The following is a 15,618-nucleotide window of genomic DNA, read 5'->3' on the forward strand; positions in this document are numbered from 1 at the left end:
GATTGAGCTAGATGATCAACAACTCCAAAGCCTGGATGAACCACCTCTATCACTACAGTACACCAGATGCTTTAAGACAGCCTAAGCCATCCCTGCCTCCAAAGGAAGCAGACCTACCCTCCCTCTTCTGTACTATTATCTTCAATGCAGTGGTACAAGTATTTGCACACCCCATCGTGAAGCAGATTCTGGAAGTGATCTAGATTAAAACTAACCCAGTGGAAAAATAAATAAATAAAACAAAAAAATTCAAGGAAAAAAGGTTCACTTTAACCCAGATCATATTCTTGCACTGTAAAAATATTGGTGCTTGCCTTCGTGTTACAGAGTGCGAAAGAACTGCTGTTTCTGCAACCGTGCCGGAATAAAATATTCATGAACTGCAGCACTACATAGCAAACAAGCAGAGGCCACAGGCACTTCACTGCTGAGATCACAGATAACAAGCAATTATTTTGTCTTTCCACTTAGTCTCACTGAATCACTTATGCTAAGTGGTGTTGAAAGGCAGGAACTGTCCTTGGCAAAGATGAGCCTTAATTTCACTACTATTATTTCTGCATGAACCATTTTAAGAAGAAATACTGTTATTTCATTTCTACACTTACTATACTTGTAACACCATTTCTACTACTACCACCACAAAAAAACCCTTAAGGTTTTTCATATCTATGAAGACTTATCCAATTGAAAAAAAAAAAAAAAAGAAAAAAGTGAAGTCTCACCTATAAAACATTATACAAACCATCAAAACTAAAACAGCTTACAGAGTTATTGGGGGGGTGGTGTCAGAGGCATCTACAGTATTTTTACCTGGCTCTCCCTTGCCTGTTCGGCTAGGAATGGTATGGGCATGCAGCAAGCTAACCACTCTGTTCAGAGCAGTAGGCAGCTCTTCTTGACACCAGGATTCATCTAATTCACATTCTGGTTTCATCAGGCGCAAAGTCACATGGCTCACTAAAGTACCTGGTATGAAAGAATAAAGAATCCATGAGAAGTCTAAACCCAAAGATTTCTTGAGAGAAAAATCCCCAGGAACACAGACCCAAGAATTGTAACAAAGCTCTGGGGAACAGCCCAGGCTGCAAAACAGGCACAGAGAAGGAAGCACAGCCCCGAGGCTTATAGGGGACAGCTTCCTTCACACACATACGTGTGAGTTACACTCACATCCTCCAAACTCTGCACAGGGGAGACAATTCCATTGCGACCAAGTGCTACTGAGAGGTGGTCACAATGACTAGACAACTGCTTGTCTTTGGACCCAGTCCTATCCAGCAGTAGGGTCTCTGGGACATCACAGTGATCTCCCTAAGCACTGTTCCAGGGTGTTTTTTCCTCTTGGCTGTCTGTGATACATGGTCATGATCCACAGCTTGTTAGAGCAAGGATTTTCACCACCCTGCCATAAAAATAGTGCACCCTGCCCTTAAATAGCAACTGCAAATACTTACCAAAGGTTTTCAGTCGAGCAGGCATGACACAGGAAGCTAAGGAAAGAAAAGGTTCCTTAATCCTTGGAGCAGCCAAAGGTGATCGAAAAAGTGGCAAGAAGGAACTGATGAGACCAGGGATGTACTGAGTTAGACCAGGAGGCTTTCTCTTTATAACAGTATCCAGGAGTCCTAGGGCTGTTTCCAGCTCATTATCAAGCTGTAAGAGAATTGGTTACCATATCAATTCAAAATTCAAAATACCATATCAATACCATACCAATTCAAAAGGTTATCATAAAAAACTCCATTGGGAAAAAATCAAGTTGTTAAATCTAATTTCTAATGAAAGAAACAAAGAGGTTATTGCCAAATATTCTCTATGCTACTCCATTTTCCTTTCATCAAAATGACTTGGGTCATGGTAGCTGCAGAGTTGGCAAAACAGACCATCAAAACTTACCTCCTTCAGCCGTTTTCTTATCTGAGACTCCCTTTCCAGCTGTGCATGCATCAGCTCCTTCTGCTTGCTAGTCAGTTGCACCTCATCCTTTATTCCTTTCTTCTTCTTTATTTCCTGCAGCAGAGTGCCATGGACATCATTAACTGGGAGCTATTAACACCATCCCCTCAATTAGGTAGAGAAGAAAGTTGGACACATTTTTTTGCAATTTACTTTTAAAACAGTACCAAAATATTCTTCCAAGCATATCACTCTTAAGTGAAGACACAACACGGAAATCAGCAGGTTAACAACACTTCAGTGTCCCATTAGCAGCATAACATCAGTTTCTCCCACGTTTAAATTGGTCACAAATTATTTTATGTCATTAGAAAGAGCTGTCCAGTTCTTTCTACAGTGGATGGGCATGTCATCCTCCCCAGCGCAAACAGAAGTCAACCTTTAATAGAAGAATGCTCCGGTCAACCTGGTACATTCCCTTCCTTTCACCAAATTCTTTCCCGCACCTACACCCACTGCTCTGGCTGGACTGAACAGAACTGCTGGCTGTCTATAAGATGGAAGCACCTATTTAACAACTCTTGCTGAAAAAGTTACACGAGATACATTGAACAAGAGATGAAGAGAAAAAACAGATATTACCAACTAGTAAGCGCACTCACAAACAAGTAGAATACCACATAAATTGACACAAATACAGATATAAGAGAAGATAACATTTACGTATTCAAAGAAGTTCAGAGACTCTTTCCCAACAGTGTACAAAAATATGCCAGAAGCCATGCAACAAAACATGTGAGATAGCCTCGTGTCAGAACCTTCACTACTGGCTTTCCTGTACCCATCAACTCACCTCCTTCAGCTCCAGCTCAATGATTTGTTCCTTGAAGGAGTAAGCTTTGTTCTCCCTCTTCATGTTAGCCTTTTTCATACTATCCTGTTGAGCACTGAGAAGGAAAAGCAGAGAAAAGAATCAGCACTGATCTGGACTAAGATCCAGGCACACAAATCCAGGAACTCCTGTCCAGAAAGAGCATCTGACAAACCCGCTCACTCACTGGCTAGATGCCAGCAGGAATCAATCCCAAGATGCACAGATAAAAAAAAAATGTATGAAGTCTTACCTCTGTATTATAGATTTGTCATACAGTTCTCCCTCTGGTGTCTTCATGATGGCAAATTCCTCTCGAGTAACCTGGCACAGAGCTGGATTCTCCATTGATGCTGAGATAGTGCTGATGAGCTGTGGGAGCACTCTACCAGGTGAAAGCAGAGACAGAGATCCCACTGCATTCATAGATGCCTATCAAGAAAGCAAAGAAAAAAACATTATCAGTATTCCTTGAAATTGTCTCAAAAAAGTATGCCCTGTTGAGGCAGCCCGCATTATGTTCTAATTCCCAATTCCTTGTCCAGTGGGTACTTGAATCTTATCTAGAATTCTACTCGGTTGCTGGTATACATTCTTTCCCCCTTAAATCTCAGCTCCCTTTCACCAGAGACTTTCTCTTTGAACCTGCCTTTTCCCCACCTTTTAGACAAATATCCTTCCTTATAAACCAGTTAGTACTTAACTCCTCCAGAAAACTCTTCTGTTCCAAAGTATCTCCTAAAACTAACACAAGGAAAGCAGAAGTTTATCACCTGGTTCTCCGGAGTGTAGGCAGTGATTCTGGGTAATATGTCATTCAGGTGTTTGGTAATGAAGTCTTTGGGATCTATCTTCATCTTGATGAGGAGGGCTGGCCAAAGACCTGGCTGCACTGCCACTAGCAAGAAGAATACATGAGCGTAATAAATACGAAGCAGACTGCTAATAAAATAAAATAAAAAGGTAATATACAAAACCCATACATTGGCCACGAGAGTGGTCTTGTCCCTTCACCTACCTACAGATGGATGATGGCTCACCAGCAGCATCTCCAGTGCCAGCTTTTCTGGCTCAAAAGAATCCACATCAAGCCCTGCCACACTTGAGATGACACAGAGTGCCTCATGAAGGACACGAGGAGGAATGTATGTCTTTCCTAGCTCCGACAGCTCTCCCGACTCCACCACCAGGGCCTCATGAGGCAGAACCTGAGTGGACAACTTCTCATCAACACATCACACCAAGCCTTCCTGAGCCCTGAGCACACTTCCCCACAGTAACGCTATACTGAATACCAACAATCAGCTCCCTCTGTCAGTACTAACAACCTCAAGTTTTCAAAGGAAAGAAGGGATAAAGGATAAAATGAAACCAAAGCACAGAGATGACAGTGACAGAAAGACTAAGAATGGAGGACTATACTAGATTTGGCAAGCCAGGGTAAAATAAAACTGAAACAATCATTTTTGGCAAAGAGGACTTTGGAAAAGGTTGAACCAGCTGGCTGGGAACAGTGTGCCCAACTTCTGCAGTCTAATTTTACCCAGTATCTTTCCAAAAATACTTTATTCAGGCTGTATCTGTCACATGGGAAGACTATTTACAAAGTCCCAGCCTTGGTACCTAATTAATGCAACTTAATCTATTATACAACTTGACATGGTGCTGGCTTAGCAGCACACCCAATAATATAGCACTTGTTTCCTTTTTTTTATTTTATTTTTTATAATAGTTGCTACTAAAGTATTTCTATTACATTTGTTTTAAATAGGCAGCCTGAGCTATAAGCCAGGGCCAAAGAACTAGGATACCAGGAAAGGAACAAAGCATTTGGTCTTGAAGCAGGGATTAAATTTGGATTAAAATAATAGAAGGACATGGAAAATTGCAGTTTCCTCCTCAAATAATTTTGAATAATATGTCTTCTGTGTATATAGGGAAGACCAGGCACACCACAGACACTGATACAGTAATATGCAGTAATCTAGTAACTAGTGGCATTCTAGGAGATCATTTGGAACTGAATAATCTTCGTTTCACACTGTATGTCAATACTAACAGCAAATCTAGGGTAGGGAGGTGATTGGCAGCATACAAACAACTGGCTAAACAGAGACTAGGCTTCTTGACTACTCACCTTATGAGAACTGAGAACCACTTTCAGCTCCTCCAAGAGCCCATAGGCCAGTTTGTACCCTCCCAGAGAGGACAAGAGCTTCTTAACTGTTTGATGGGCCTGTCTTCGAACATGCCAGGTCCGACTCAGCAGTACTGCAACAAGAGCACGATGATACTGCCTGAAAACAGAGAAATAAATGGGTTTAGCAAGGGAGGCAGCTGTGCAAACCAACTGGACACAAAAGCGGAAAGAGTTCAACATTTTGTGCAAAGTCCCAAGCCCACCCTCTCCACTGCCCACATTAACATTCAGGGATCAGACAGAGATCGGTGGCAGCAAGAGTGGTCTACATACTGAACTTTACTTTCAGGCAGTCGTTGTGCATGATCCAAGAGAAGGCGCTCTGTCAGCTGCAGTACTGTACACATTGCTGTGGGAAAAGACAAATCTTTAAAATAGCATGAGACTTCATAAGGAAACAGATTTTTTTACCTGAAAACAAACAAACAGCAAGCGGGACACATTAAAATAGCTACCCAAACTGAGCCTCTACATAATCTTCTCAGTGAAGCTAGAGACAAATCCAACTCAGATCTGCCAAGACTGGAAACAGAACCATGATTTCATAGAAATGTTGGTAGCTGGGCCCCAGCAGAATTTTCCTGACCACTATGTGTGACCTATTTTTGTCTAAGTCAACAGTGCAAACCAAACGATAAACACAATGCTTTAAACTCAATACTTTTAATTCCCGAGCACTGCCGAAATGTCTTCAGTGACAATAAAACGTATACTGAATTCATACACAAGTGCATGATGCTATTTGAATAGCAGCCTTGGTATTTTACCTCATACCATCTTCTGAGCTTCAACTGTCACTAGTAAACAGTTGGTTTGTATATCAATGTTCAACTATATCATAAAAGCAGGAGCAAAAAAGCCCTGAAACATGGGGTGGGTTATAACCCGTATTAAGTATAGGGTACAGGGGACTTTCGACATTCAAGGCAATAGATAATTTGGGGATGTTAAGCATGTTAGCTGGATGTTTTTCTTTAAATAACCAATAACAAATCACGACAACATTTACTCTCAAAATATCAGCATTAGTTTTTGGAGCTAACATCCTAAAGGAGCAATACAAAATTTTCCAAATCACGCTGTTTCAGAATATTTGCAGACTTGGAAGGGAAAATGAACGGATATACACATTGCCTTCAGGAAACAGGGATCACAGCAAGCAAAGGAGAAATGCTGTTATTTCCCACTTAGAAAACTTTACCTATTCAAAGCTTTGTACAAAAGATAAATTAATTCATTTCAGAGAAATGATTCATGAACTCATTTTCAAAACTTTCAGTTTAAAAAGTAGCCAATAATGTTTTCTGTTGGGCACATTCCATTATTTTTTTTCAGTTAATCTTTAAACACAAGAGAACAAAACAGAGCATAGAGACACTAATTTATAACTCAATTGATTTCCTATCTGCTATTACTCTTCCCCCACATATGTTTAAGATTTTCACCTACATGTTTTCTTCTCCAGCCTTATTTTACTTTTTCCCATCATCTTCTTAATTTTAGGCTTCTCCACGTCCCTTAGATTGGCTGCAACTATTTACTTACAAACTGAGACACCACACAAACAATTTTGTATTGGAAAGACTTTTACAGAATATACACATTTGGAATTATAAATGTTTGATAACTCAGGTTCATTAAGAAATAAATTAATTCATTGTCAAGCTTAGACTACAACTAGTCTAGACATACTTCTGAAAGAGCACGCTGTTCATTTTAATCTGAAACTGGATCCTCCAAAGATCACAGAACAGGGCTAACAGCAACAGTAGCCCTTAAAAATACTAAGTAATAACGTTAAACAGCAACTGGATACACAATAACTGACAATTTACCTTCCTCTGGCGCAGACTGCAAGAACTTCTCAGATGTAAAAATTTGTTTTTTCTCATCCAGAATCAGCTGCCAGAAACCACTCAGCTTAGACTCTGACAGGAAAAGAATAGATGTCTATCAAGGATGTTTCAAAATAAGTCAGAACTCACCAGTGTACATAAAATACAGTAGAATTCTGTCTCCTGCAATCACTCAAATTATTTCTAGCTTTACTTGTCTTCAGCTATAAAGCCTCTCATCTGCCTCATTCAGAACTACAAGCATGACCCAAAAACACTTGCTGAAAAAAATATATTTCTCTGACTTACACTTGAGAAATATAAAGTCTGTTTCACTTTAATCTTTCATAGGGCAAGCCTTCCTAAAAATGAAGGAAAGGAGGAAAGTGGTGTGTTGCTTTTGACAGAACATGCCTGGATTTTATATCCTGGCAGATGTATGAATTCAGACAGTTCTTGTAATATCCTCTAATGGAAGACACAATTCCAGTCCTCATGCTTTCCAAAGATGGTTTGTAAAAACACTACCCAAGTAACAAGCAAGTAATACTTTTAATGTATCAGTCAAGTCCTAGCATGTAAGGTCTGGGTGAACGTCTTCTGTCAGAATAAAGAGGAATACTGCCCTAAGTGAATGGAAACTGGAATTTGCTAAGCTGTGGAAAAGCAAGAATTCTTCATTGACATAACCAAGAGAGATGGGAATAAATCCTTCTCTGGTTTACAAAAGGGCAGTGATTCTCTATGCAGAAACAATACACAGATTAAGGAATAGTATCTCATGAACATTGTCAAGAAAAAGTGTTAACCCTCAGAACCTGTTTATATTGGATTCTACTAGATGTTTTGTAACCTTACCAGTTTGTCCCTCAATTACAGACATCCTGCAGATCAACAAAGCTGCAGCAACTCCTTCAGTTACCATGGGAACCTGAGTACTTTGAGATGCTGCTTTTTCTACTGTCTGGATCAGCATTGGCAGCAAGTCCATTCCCTGTAATAACGTGTCACCTGAGGAGACAGAGACAAGTTACAAAACAACATGGTCCTTCACACTTTACACCACAAGGGTATCAACAGTTCTCTTGTCGTGAGACAAGAAAAGGAACCAGACACATACTGGGAAGACTCTGAATCTCCCAGAGTATTTGCCAATCGCTACTATCATTAAACTTCATGAAAAGCTAGGTGATAACCACTTTACTCCTTTCATCACAGATAAAACAGTCCCATCTCAATACAAGGTTCTGTTCATGGGATGCAAAAGAAAATGCTAATTCAGTTACGTTAAAGGAATTGGTTCAAATCACAGGAAGTCTGACTTCAAAGATGATGTTTCCTTGAGGGAGGGAAAGTAAATTCCTGGCAAGCCACAACCATCTGTTCCACTTCAAACGTTCACAAGTCAAGGAATCCCACTGGTCTGCGATCCTCACTTCCACGGAAATTGAGCTTGGTGTTCCTGGTATTTCCAGAAGCAACACCTCACACACAATAGACCTTGTGATTTTCTACATTAAGTATTCTCAGGTAGTGTTTTAACCATAAACTCATAAGAGTCAGAATCTCTGTTCTATGACCCAGGTTGGATGCATCACTGGGTGGTCAAAGCAACAGTAGTCAGCGTTCCAGTGGTGAGTAAATTATTTTGGAATATGAATTATCTTGAGTTCTGATCCCTTGAACAGCTGCACACATCACACAAAAGCAATCCCCCTTGCCCCTGGCAAGCATGAGCAACTTCAAGTTGGCCATGCTGATGTCTCTGGAAGGACCACCGTCCTGTGATATCTCAGTAGTTTTTAGAGTGGTTTTTTTCAGCCCTATGATAGCACAGAAGTTCCTGGTAGCTACAACAGAAAAATGTAGAATTACAATTTCACTCGTATCCATATTGAGGAAATTATGGCAGACCATTGTATCTATACAATACGTTGAGTTATTGATCTCTTAAGCAAATGTATACCACCTTTTTGATTCACACTGCATCAACAAGAAAGGGAGATCTCACATACAGGCATCAGACTGATCACCTATTGACCCACGGATGAAATGCTGAAGTCAAAGGGGATAGGACCAACAGAAGCAAATCTCAAAAGGATCACCAGAAGTTTAGAATTCCTGAAGTTCTTCATTTCAAACACATCAATTTTAATTTTTTTCTATTTTCTTAAAGCTTCTGAGAGCCAAAGCCACAGACCAGCATTGCCAGTGTGCTGGGTGCTCTATAAAACAAAAGCATGGTCCCTGAGCTAGAAACCTTACAATCTAAGTATAAGACAAAAATAAAGCAATCAAAAATTACTTTGGGGGTATATGAAAAGACAGCATGATGGGCAGTGATGCTAGTTATACAACGAGACAAACCATCTTTAAAAACTTGAAGGCAAAAGAGAATTTAAGGAGAAATACGAAGGAGGTCACTGAACAGATATTGCCTTATAAAATCTTTCTTAATCCACACAGCTATCTACTTATATCAGGAAGCACAAAAGTTGATTACTCTTCTCTGAAGCCACACAGTCAAGAGAGTTATTAATAGCTGCACAGTTTTACCTTTGAAAGAGGCTAGCATGCACTGCAGGTAGGCATGCCTCACAGCTGAAGTAGAGGTTTTAAGGCTGAAGGCTTTCTTTAGCCATTCTACCAGCTTCTTAGGAACTTCCGTGGTGAACCGAACACACCAAAGAGCCAGGACAGAGACTGCATGAACCAACGTGCCTTCATGGACTAGGAAGTAACACAGAGCTCACATCAGTACAGCAATTGCATAAAACACAGGACCATAAAACAGAAAGCAGGTCACAACATCAGGAGGAGGCAGGAAAAGAATGCACGTGCTTCTAACAGACACAGCACTGTCTCCATGGGGCTGCTCACCAAAACAGGGCAAGAGATTTTGTAACACAACAGGCAAGAATCCAGATTTATTCCTGCATAACAGGCCATATGAAAATCCTTCTCAAGACAAAAGCAGCTTAGCAAACCCAGAATAAAGGCAAGAGGTCTCACCTTCTTGTTGCAGGAAAGGGATGAAAAGCTCAGCCACGGTTCCAGTCAGAGCTTGGCTAGAGGATCCAGAAACCACATGGTGACTAAGGCTGCCAATCCCTGAAAGGACACAATTCTCTCATTAGTTTCCAAACTACCAGCTCTTGCTGCACAATCTAAAAACAATCAAGAATGACCCTTCACATTTCAGTCCTTGCACAGACATCTCTCTCTCTTGTCACTACATCTGGATGTCACATCCACCATGCACCAACACTGCAGGACCTCTGTCTTCATTTTTACTGAGGATACAGTCATCTCCTTCCTTGCATAAAACATTTCAGCCTATCAGCCAATTATTCCCTTTGAAGAGAAAGTCAAGAACTGGCATGTGCTATCCAGCACCCTCTATGACATTAACCACAGCCAATTCGGAATGACAGGAAGGGAATCCTAAAGGTAAGGTTTAAGTACAGATCCCTGTCATTCAGCCTTCTGCTGAATTTCCTCCACCAGAGAAGCAGCTTTCTTCTACGATCCTCACCTGAAAGGACACTCATCTTCTGAGCTACAACAGTCAGCTTTCCTTCCGAGCCTGCCAACAAGAAACAAATGGGTGACGGCTGACTTCCAGACAGACAACAGCTATGCGCTGCATCAAGAATCTTCTCTAAAAATACAAAAGCTTGCCCCATTACCCCTGATCCAGGTTGAGCCACCCCCACCATTTGTGTGGGGCAGATAAAGACAAAAGAAAATAGAATGCACAAAACTCCTTGAAGCTGGCAAACCACTATTCACCCCCACTGCTTATCCTACAATTTACTCACCCCCTAAGATCGCAAAAAGGTGTCTGCCCAGCGACTCCACAGCTGAAGGATCACTACACTGTCGAGCCAAGTTCTTTAATGCCACAACTGCTTCATCCATCAGCTGCACACTGTTGGATTTCAGATGACCTAGAAAATAATGCACAAGCTAAGAGCTCCTTACGACAAACTGCACAAAATTAGCAGGACAAGGATATATCTTTACATGTGGCTTGACTCAGCTTCTGGAACCGTCACGTGAACTATTCCCATTCCAAATTACAGCATCATCCTCCCTCCCACATAAAACAACCTCTTCACCAGTAATCAAGCTGTTAGAGGTACAGCCAGAAAGTTGAAGAAAACTTTATTCTGAATTCATCATTCCCTCCAGAAGTTAGAGTACTTACTGGCCAGTCCTTTCACAATGTCTAGAGCATACTGGCTGAGATCCAAGTTCACAGATACGAGCAAGCAAGAGATTGCTGAAGACAGAAGCAATAATGGCATATTACATTTTGTTAAGTAACTGGTTTTAGCATTTTAATACACCCTTCCCCACAGTTCACATGAAGAGCAGTCAGGGTCAGTAAGGAGTAGGAAGGAAAAACACTGAAATTGATGCCCAGTGAACAGATTAATTCAGGATTATTCTTAGCACTCAGCTGTGAAATTCTGTCCTCAGTGCAAACAGTAGCTATCACATACCCAGACATTTGGGATCACACCACAAATGTTGCTTCTCCACAACCAATCCTTAGACGCCAGACAATCCTGCCGGCTGCGCTCACTGGACCAAAAGCATAGTCCAGAGACACACACTCCCCCCACAACTCCAGACCTCTAAGGAACAACTGTTCATGCTCTTTGACAGAGCAATACAGAGAGATGACAGACTCACTTTCAATTACGTTCTCAGGACTCCGTAGCAGGGATTTCTGCAGAGTTGGCAAAACTAAGTCCTTGAATTCAGCATGAGACATGTACCGAAGAAGCGGGGAACAGCTGTCCTGCAAAGGGAACAAAGCACTCAGCACAGCAGTGGACGCTGCACATAAGACAAAAGCACAAACAGTCTGTAACAGTATATCTCACCAGCACATGCTTCTGAGGCTTTGTCTTGCTCATAAGGATGGTCTTCAAGTAGAAATCCAGAAGAGCACTCTGAACAAGCAGGAACACCAAATTACAGCCACATCGCAGCCTATACACATCTCCCCACACACCATCAGGAAGCCAGGCTTGACACCCCACCTCATTCTCCTCTGGAAGGCAGCCCTACCCACTAAGCAGAAGCTTTGCTTCCATCCTCACATAAGACAGTCAAGCAGAGATCAGTGCTCTCTGCTCTACCCTTCAGCCCAACACTCAAAATGCACTGAGAGCTAAATGCTGTCTGCCATTCCTACAACAGGGGAGAAGGCAGAAAGCTGCAGTGTTGACCATCTACATAAATGCACAGGTCACAGCAAAAAGCCATGTATCTGGCACAATCTATCCTCTATAAATCTATCCCAATTGTTTTAGTCAGAAGTGCATGACTACTGAACTGACAGATAATGAAATCGGGGGCAGATGCAAAGTACCAACCTCACCGAGACATCTGTTCAGCCCCCTTCTCCATGATGAGAAGTGATGCTACTTATTACCAAAAAAAGAAAGCAGTAGGACAGATTTACCTTGTATCGTTTAATAATATCAATCTCTTTCTGGGCTGTGCAAAACTGCACCACAAGTCCCAGCATTGCAGCATAACTCTGGTTTGGTTCAAGACCAAGAATGACGGATAGGTACTGATCCACCAGATCTTGGTTCTAAAAAAAAGAAAAAGAGCAAGACACGTTAACACAACAGAACCTAGAACAGCTATTGAATATGGTCACGTAAGGCATACATCACCTCTTTCCACAGCCTGTTCAATTTCTTCACAGCCCCATCCACCGCCTGCTTATGAGAACCTCCCAGGACTTCCAAAAGGAGCAAACACTGAACTTCCACCTGCCAAGGGAAACAGCCGAGAAAACCTTCATGCACCTGCTTCTCAGAGAGCTCAGATCAAACAAGACGTGTCAGATGCCAGTGATTAGCCGAATCTGCTTAGGAAAAAGTCCTTAGGTCGTGTAAGTTCTTCCAACAAGCTACTATTGCTTTCATCCCATACGCACCACTTTGTAGAACCATGCATAACAGTTTTGGAAACTCTGACTTTGAAAACAGCAATTTATATCAGATTACATCTTCTTAAAATGTGTTCCAACTATATTCCAAGGTGCTATGAGCATGGTCGCAGCTTCAGGTTGTTAAAGTAGGTGAAAAGAAAGCAAAAAGCTTCTTGACACTATATGACAGAACATCACATGCAACTACTTCAAGGGAGGCACAAGGAATTCATGCCATGCTGCACACTGCACCTTGGAGGCACCACTAGCACACTTAGTCTAGAAACACTGGAATACACCATAGTATGCAGAGCAACTCTGTGCAGGTGCAAGACTGCCCCACTCTCATGCTGTGCACACCTCCTGCTTTCTGCAGCAGAATAGGAGAGATTAAAATACACCAGAAAGCAAAAAAGATGTAAACCTGTCACGTAAACCTGGATTTTAACATAACATCATCAGTTACGTTCAGAATTATTTGCAATGTTTCAGCAACTTAAAAGACATTAGAAATATTTAAGTCCTTATCTGTGAAGAGATGTTTCTGCAAACCAAAAAGAACCTACCAGTTTTTTCCATGTTTCTCCCTGTCTCTTGTCAGGTGTTGGAAAGACTGTGCGTACAAGCAGGCATGTCCAGGAGAGTGCCAGCAGAGCTGCAGATCCACTGCTCTTACTGTTGTACAAACAGGAGAAGGAGGTAAATCTACAGCTCCCAGTATGTAACTTACACCTACTAGTCCATAACAGATTCATCTTTGCCCAAGTCAGAACACCACCTTATAAGCGAGGCAATTTCATCACAGAAAAATACAGCTAAAGCCTTAGCATTTAAACAAAATAATTATTCCTCATAAGCTATGTGTTCCAGCTCCTGTTTAACACTTAGAACTTCTGAATGGCACAAAAGAGGCTAAATCTTGCCTGCTGGGAATGAAAAACCTTAGCAGAAGAAAGAACATTTTTGGATTTTCCCAGTGGCATTACAGAAATGAGAGTTAAATACTTTGCCAACTGCCAGTGCCCAAAAAGTGACTCAAGATTTCTCATCTGCTGCTGATCTTTACTGTCAGAGCTTCCCAGCCTTAGACTGCCAAATTGTTTCTCAGCTTACATTCCCTCCTGGCACACTACTCAGTTCTGGTTTCTGCTAACTCTCACCTCCTCCCTCCACTTCAGGTAACAGATCCCACCTCACAGCTCCCTGAGGATCCTCACCCCATTTTGATCTCTCCTTCAAAGTGAAAGAAGGTAGAAAGTGTCCTTGCACACAAGGCCAGCCACTGCAACTGAAGGGTGAATATCGTATCACTGCAAGCCTTTAAACCAAGATCAGATATTTTTCTAAAAGCTACACTTCTATTTAGCCATGGCGGCATTGCAGGACGGTGCTCTGTGGCCTGTATCAGCTGAACAATACCTTAAGTCACCTTTTGGAACCACTAGTGTTCCCACATGCTACCACAATAGAAGAGCTGTGTGTTTCTCAGCTCAGCTTCAAATTTCATTATCTCACCATTTATAATAAGGTCTATAATAACACCAGATGGGTGAGGAAATCCCCTTTCCTAATCATTTTGGACACTGTTTCTTGATAAGAGTTTGTTCCTCATTTCTCCAGACTTGAAGGTTAATGAAGGCAAAACCGTAACTCAGACCCAGTCCACCAGCAGTAACACCAAGAAAGTCCTTCTGCTTTCCCAGAAGACATGAAAGAGGTAAGAAAGGAACATTCGAATGGTCATGAACAGCTTTGTCTCTAAATGTTTTTAGCACCTCTGGCAAGCAGCAGCAGAAGAATCATTCTGAACACAAGAGCAACTACCAGCAACTCAGAACTGCTTCCACACAAAGCAACTTATCCAGCACCTGGGAACTCCAGCCTTGCCACCGATCCCTGAAGACTGAAGTGACTGCAGAAGGTTTTTTGCTGTTGCATCTGGCTGGGATTCTGCGAGCTGCTGAAGTGCCAGCTGCAGGGCTCTGCGGGATGCTGCATCGCTAGAATGAAAAACATATCTCCGTGAACATTATAAATCCTGCCAACGACACGTTACTACACTTGCATCACACAAAAGGCTCTGCCTTCTCATTTCAGCAGTTGAGCTAATAGTTATCTTATCCTTGCTGTTCCAAGAAGAGAAGTTGTTTCTGGCAAAAAGTTCCATTCCCTTCTTCAGCTGACAGAAGTTACGTCAAGGCTCTCCAGCAGGTTGCAGAAGAAAACACAGGTTCTGAACAGCTTCTCTACAACAGGCCACAATTTAATCCAATCTAAAAAGTGTCTAAAAGACATCTAAAAGACATCTTAGCCTTGCTTCACAAGGACGCGGGCATTCATTCTTGCAAACTGAACCACAGGATGCAAGTTTTTATTTCAAAATTAAAAGTGAAACACAAGGTAAGCATTGTAAAACTTTTTAATGTCAAACCTAACTTGAGAGCCTAATTACTAGATGGCATCTTTCAGTGTCTTACGCATCTATGTGACACTGCATGCTAACGTTTCCAGATGCTCCATACCAGTTTAATAAATACATACATACTAATAGATTAAATAATACAGCCTTTCTACATCAATTTACTCACCGGTATCGATGCAGAGTAAGGCAGAAGAGTTTGCAAAGGCCTTTCACTGCACCCTCTGGCAGATCTGTAACAGAATGTATTTCAAAATATATCTTTGTAAATTGATGAGCTCTTAATCTTTAATACAAGCATGATTCACTTCACAACTGAAATCAGTGAACTGCTCACAGCCCCTGTACGTCTATGAAATTGTTTGCAAGAATCGTAGTCAGAGTTCTCTCTTTTTATACATTTTATGCATATTTTTAAAAATAAGGACAAAATTA

At 41.4% G+C, this 15,618-nt stretch overlaps 2 protein-coding genes across 2 annotated transcripts in view; one reads left to right on the forward strand and one right to left on the reverse strand.

Moving 5' to 3' along the window:
• Nucleotides 1-15,618, forward strand: part of PRKAB1 (protein kinase AMP-activated non-catalytic subunit beta 1) — a 423,514-nt gene that overhangs the window by 212,316 nt on the left and 195,580 nt on the right. The window lies entirely within an intron of this gene.
• The window catches only part of GCN1 (GCN1 activator of EIF2AK4), a 46,952-nt gene that overhangs the window by 28,206 nt on the left and 3,128 nt on the right, over nucleotides 1-15,618 (reverse strand). The window contains exons 3-25 of the mRNA XM_075516640.1: nucleotides 15,353-15,416; nucleotides 14,633-14,764; nucleotides 13,331-13,439; nucleotides 12,505-12,603; nucleotides 12,285-12,419; nucleotides 11,701-11,769; nucleotides 11,507-11,615; nucleotides 11,016-11,090; nucleotides 10,627-10,755; nucleotides 10,341-10,391; nucleotides 9,818-9,916; nucleotides 9,362-9,535; nucleotides 7,664-7,816; nucleotides 6,806-6,898; nucleotides 5,244-5,319; nucleotides 4,908-5,067; nucleotides 3,789-3,978; nucleotides 3,544-3,668; nucleotides 3,024-3,202; nucleotides 2,753-2,846; nucleotides 1,900-2,013; nucleotides 1,458-1,656; nucleotides 814-969 (exon numbers count right to left, since the gene is read on the reverse strand). Coding sequence (XP_075372755.1) covers nucleotides 814-969; nucleotides 1,458-1,656; nucleotides 1,900-2,013; nucleotides 2,753-2,846; nucleotides 3,024-3,202; nucleotides 3,544-3,668; nucleotides 3,789-3,978; nucleotides 4,908-5,067; nucleotides 5,244-5,319; nucleotides 6,806-6,898; nucleotides 7,664-7,816; nucleotides 9,362-9,535; nucleotides 9,818-9,916; nucleotides 10,341-10,391; nucleotides 10,627-10,755; nucleotides 11,016-11,090; nucleotides 11,507-11,615; nucleotides 11,701-11,769; nucleotides 12,285-12,419; nucleotides 12,505-12,603; nucleotides 13,331-13,439; nucleotides 14,633-14,764; nucleotides 15,353-15,416 — 2,784 coding nt within the window. The remainder of the gene's footprint in view (nucleotides 1-813; nucleotides 970-1,457; nucleotides 1,657-1,899; nucleotides 2,014-2,752; nucleotides 2,847-3,023; nucleotides 3,203-3,543; nucleotides 3,669-3,788; nucleotides 3,979-4,907; nucleotides 5,068-5,243; nucleotides 5,320-6,805; nucleotides 6,899-7,663; nucleotides 7,817-9,361; nucleotides 9,536-9,817; nucleotides 9,917-10,340; nucleotides 10,392-10,626; nucleotides 10,756-11,015; nucleotides 11,091-11,506; nucleotides 11,616-11,700; nucleotides 11,770-12,284; nucleotides 12,420-12,504; nucleotides 12,604-13,330; nucleotides 13,440-14,632; nucleotides 14,765-15,352; nucleotides 15,417-15,618) is intronic.

Source organism: Mycteria americana, chromosome 13, assembly GCF_035582795.1.
Source record: "Mycteria americana isolate JAX WOST 10 ecotype Jacksonville Zoo and Gardens chromosome 13, USCA_MyAme_1.0, whole genome shotgun sequence".
NCBI classification, from domain to species: Eukaryota; Metazoa; Chordata; class Aves; order Ciconiiformes; family Ciconiidae; genus Mycteria; species Mycteria americana.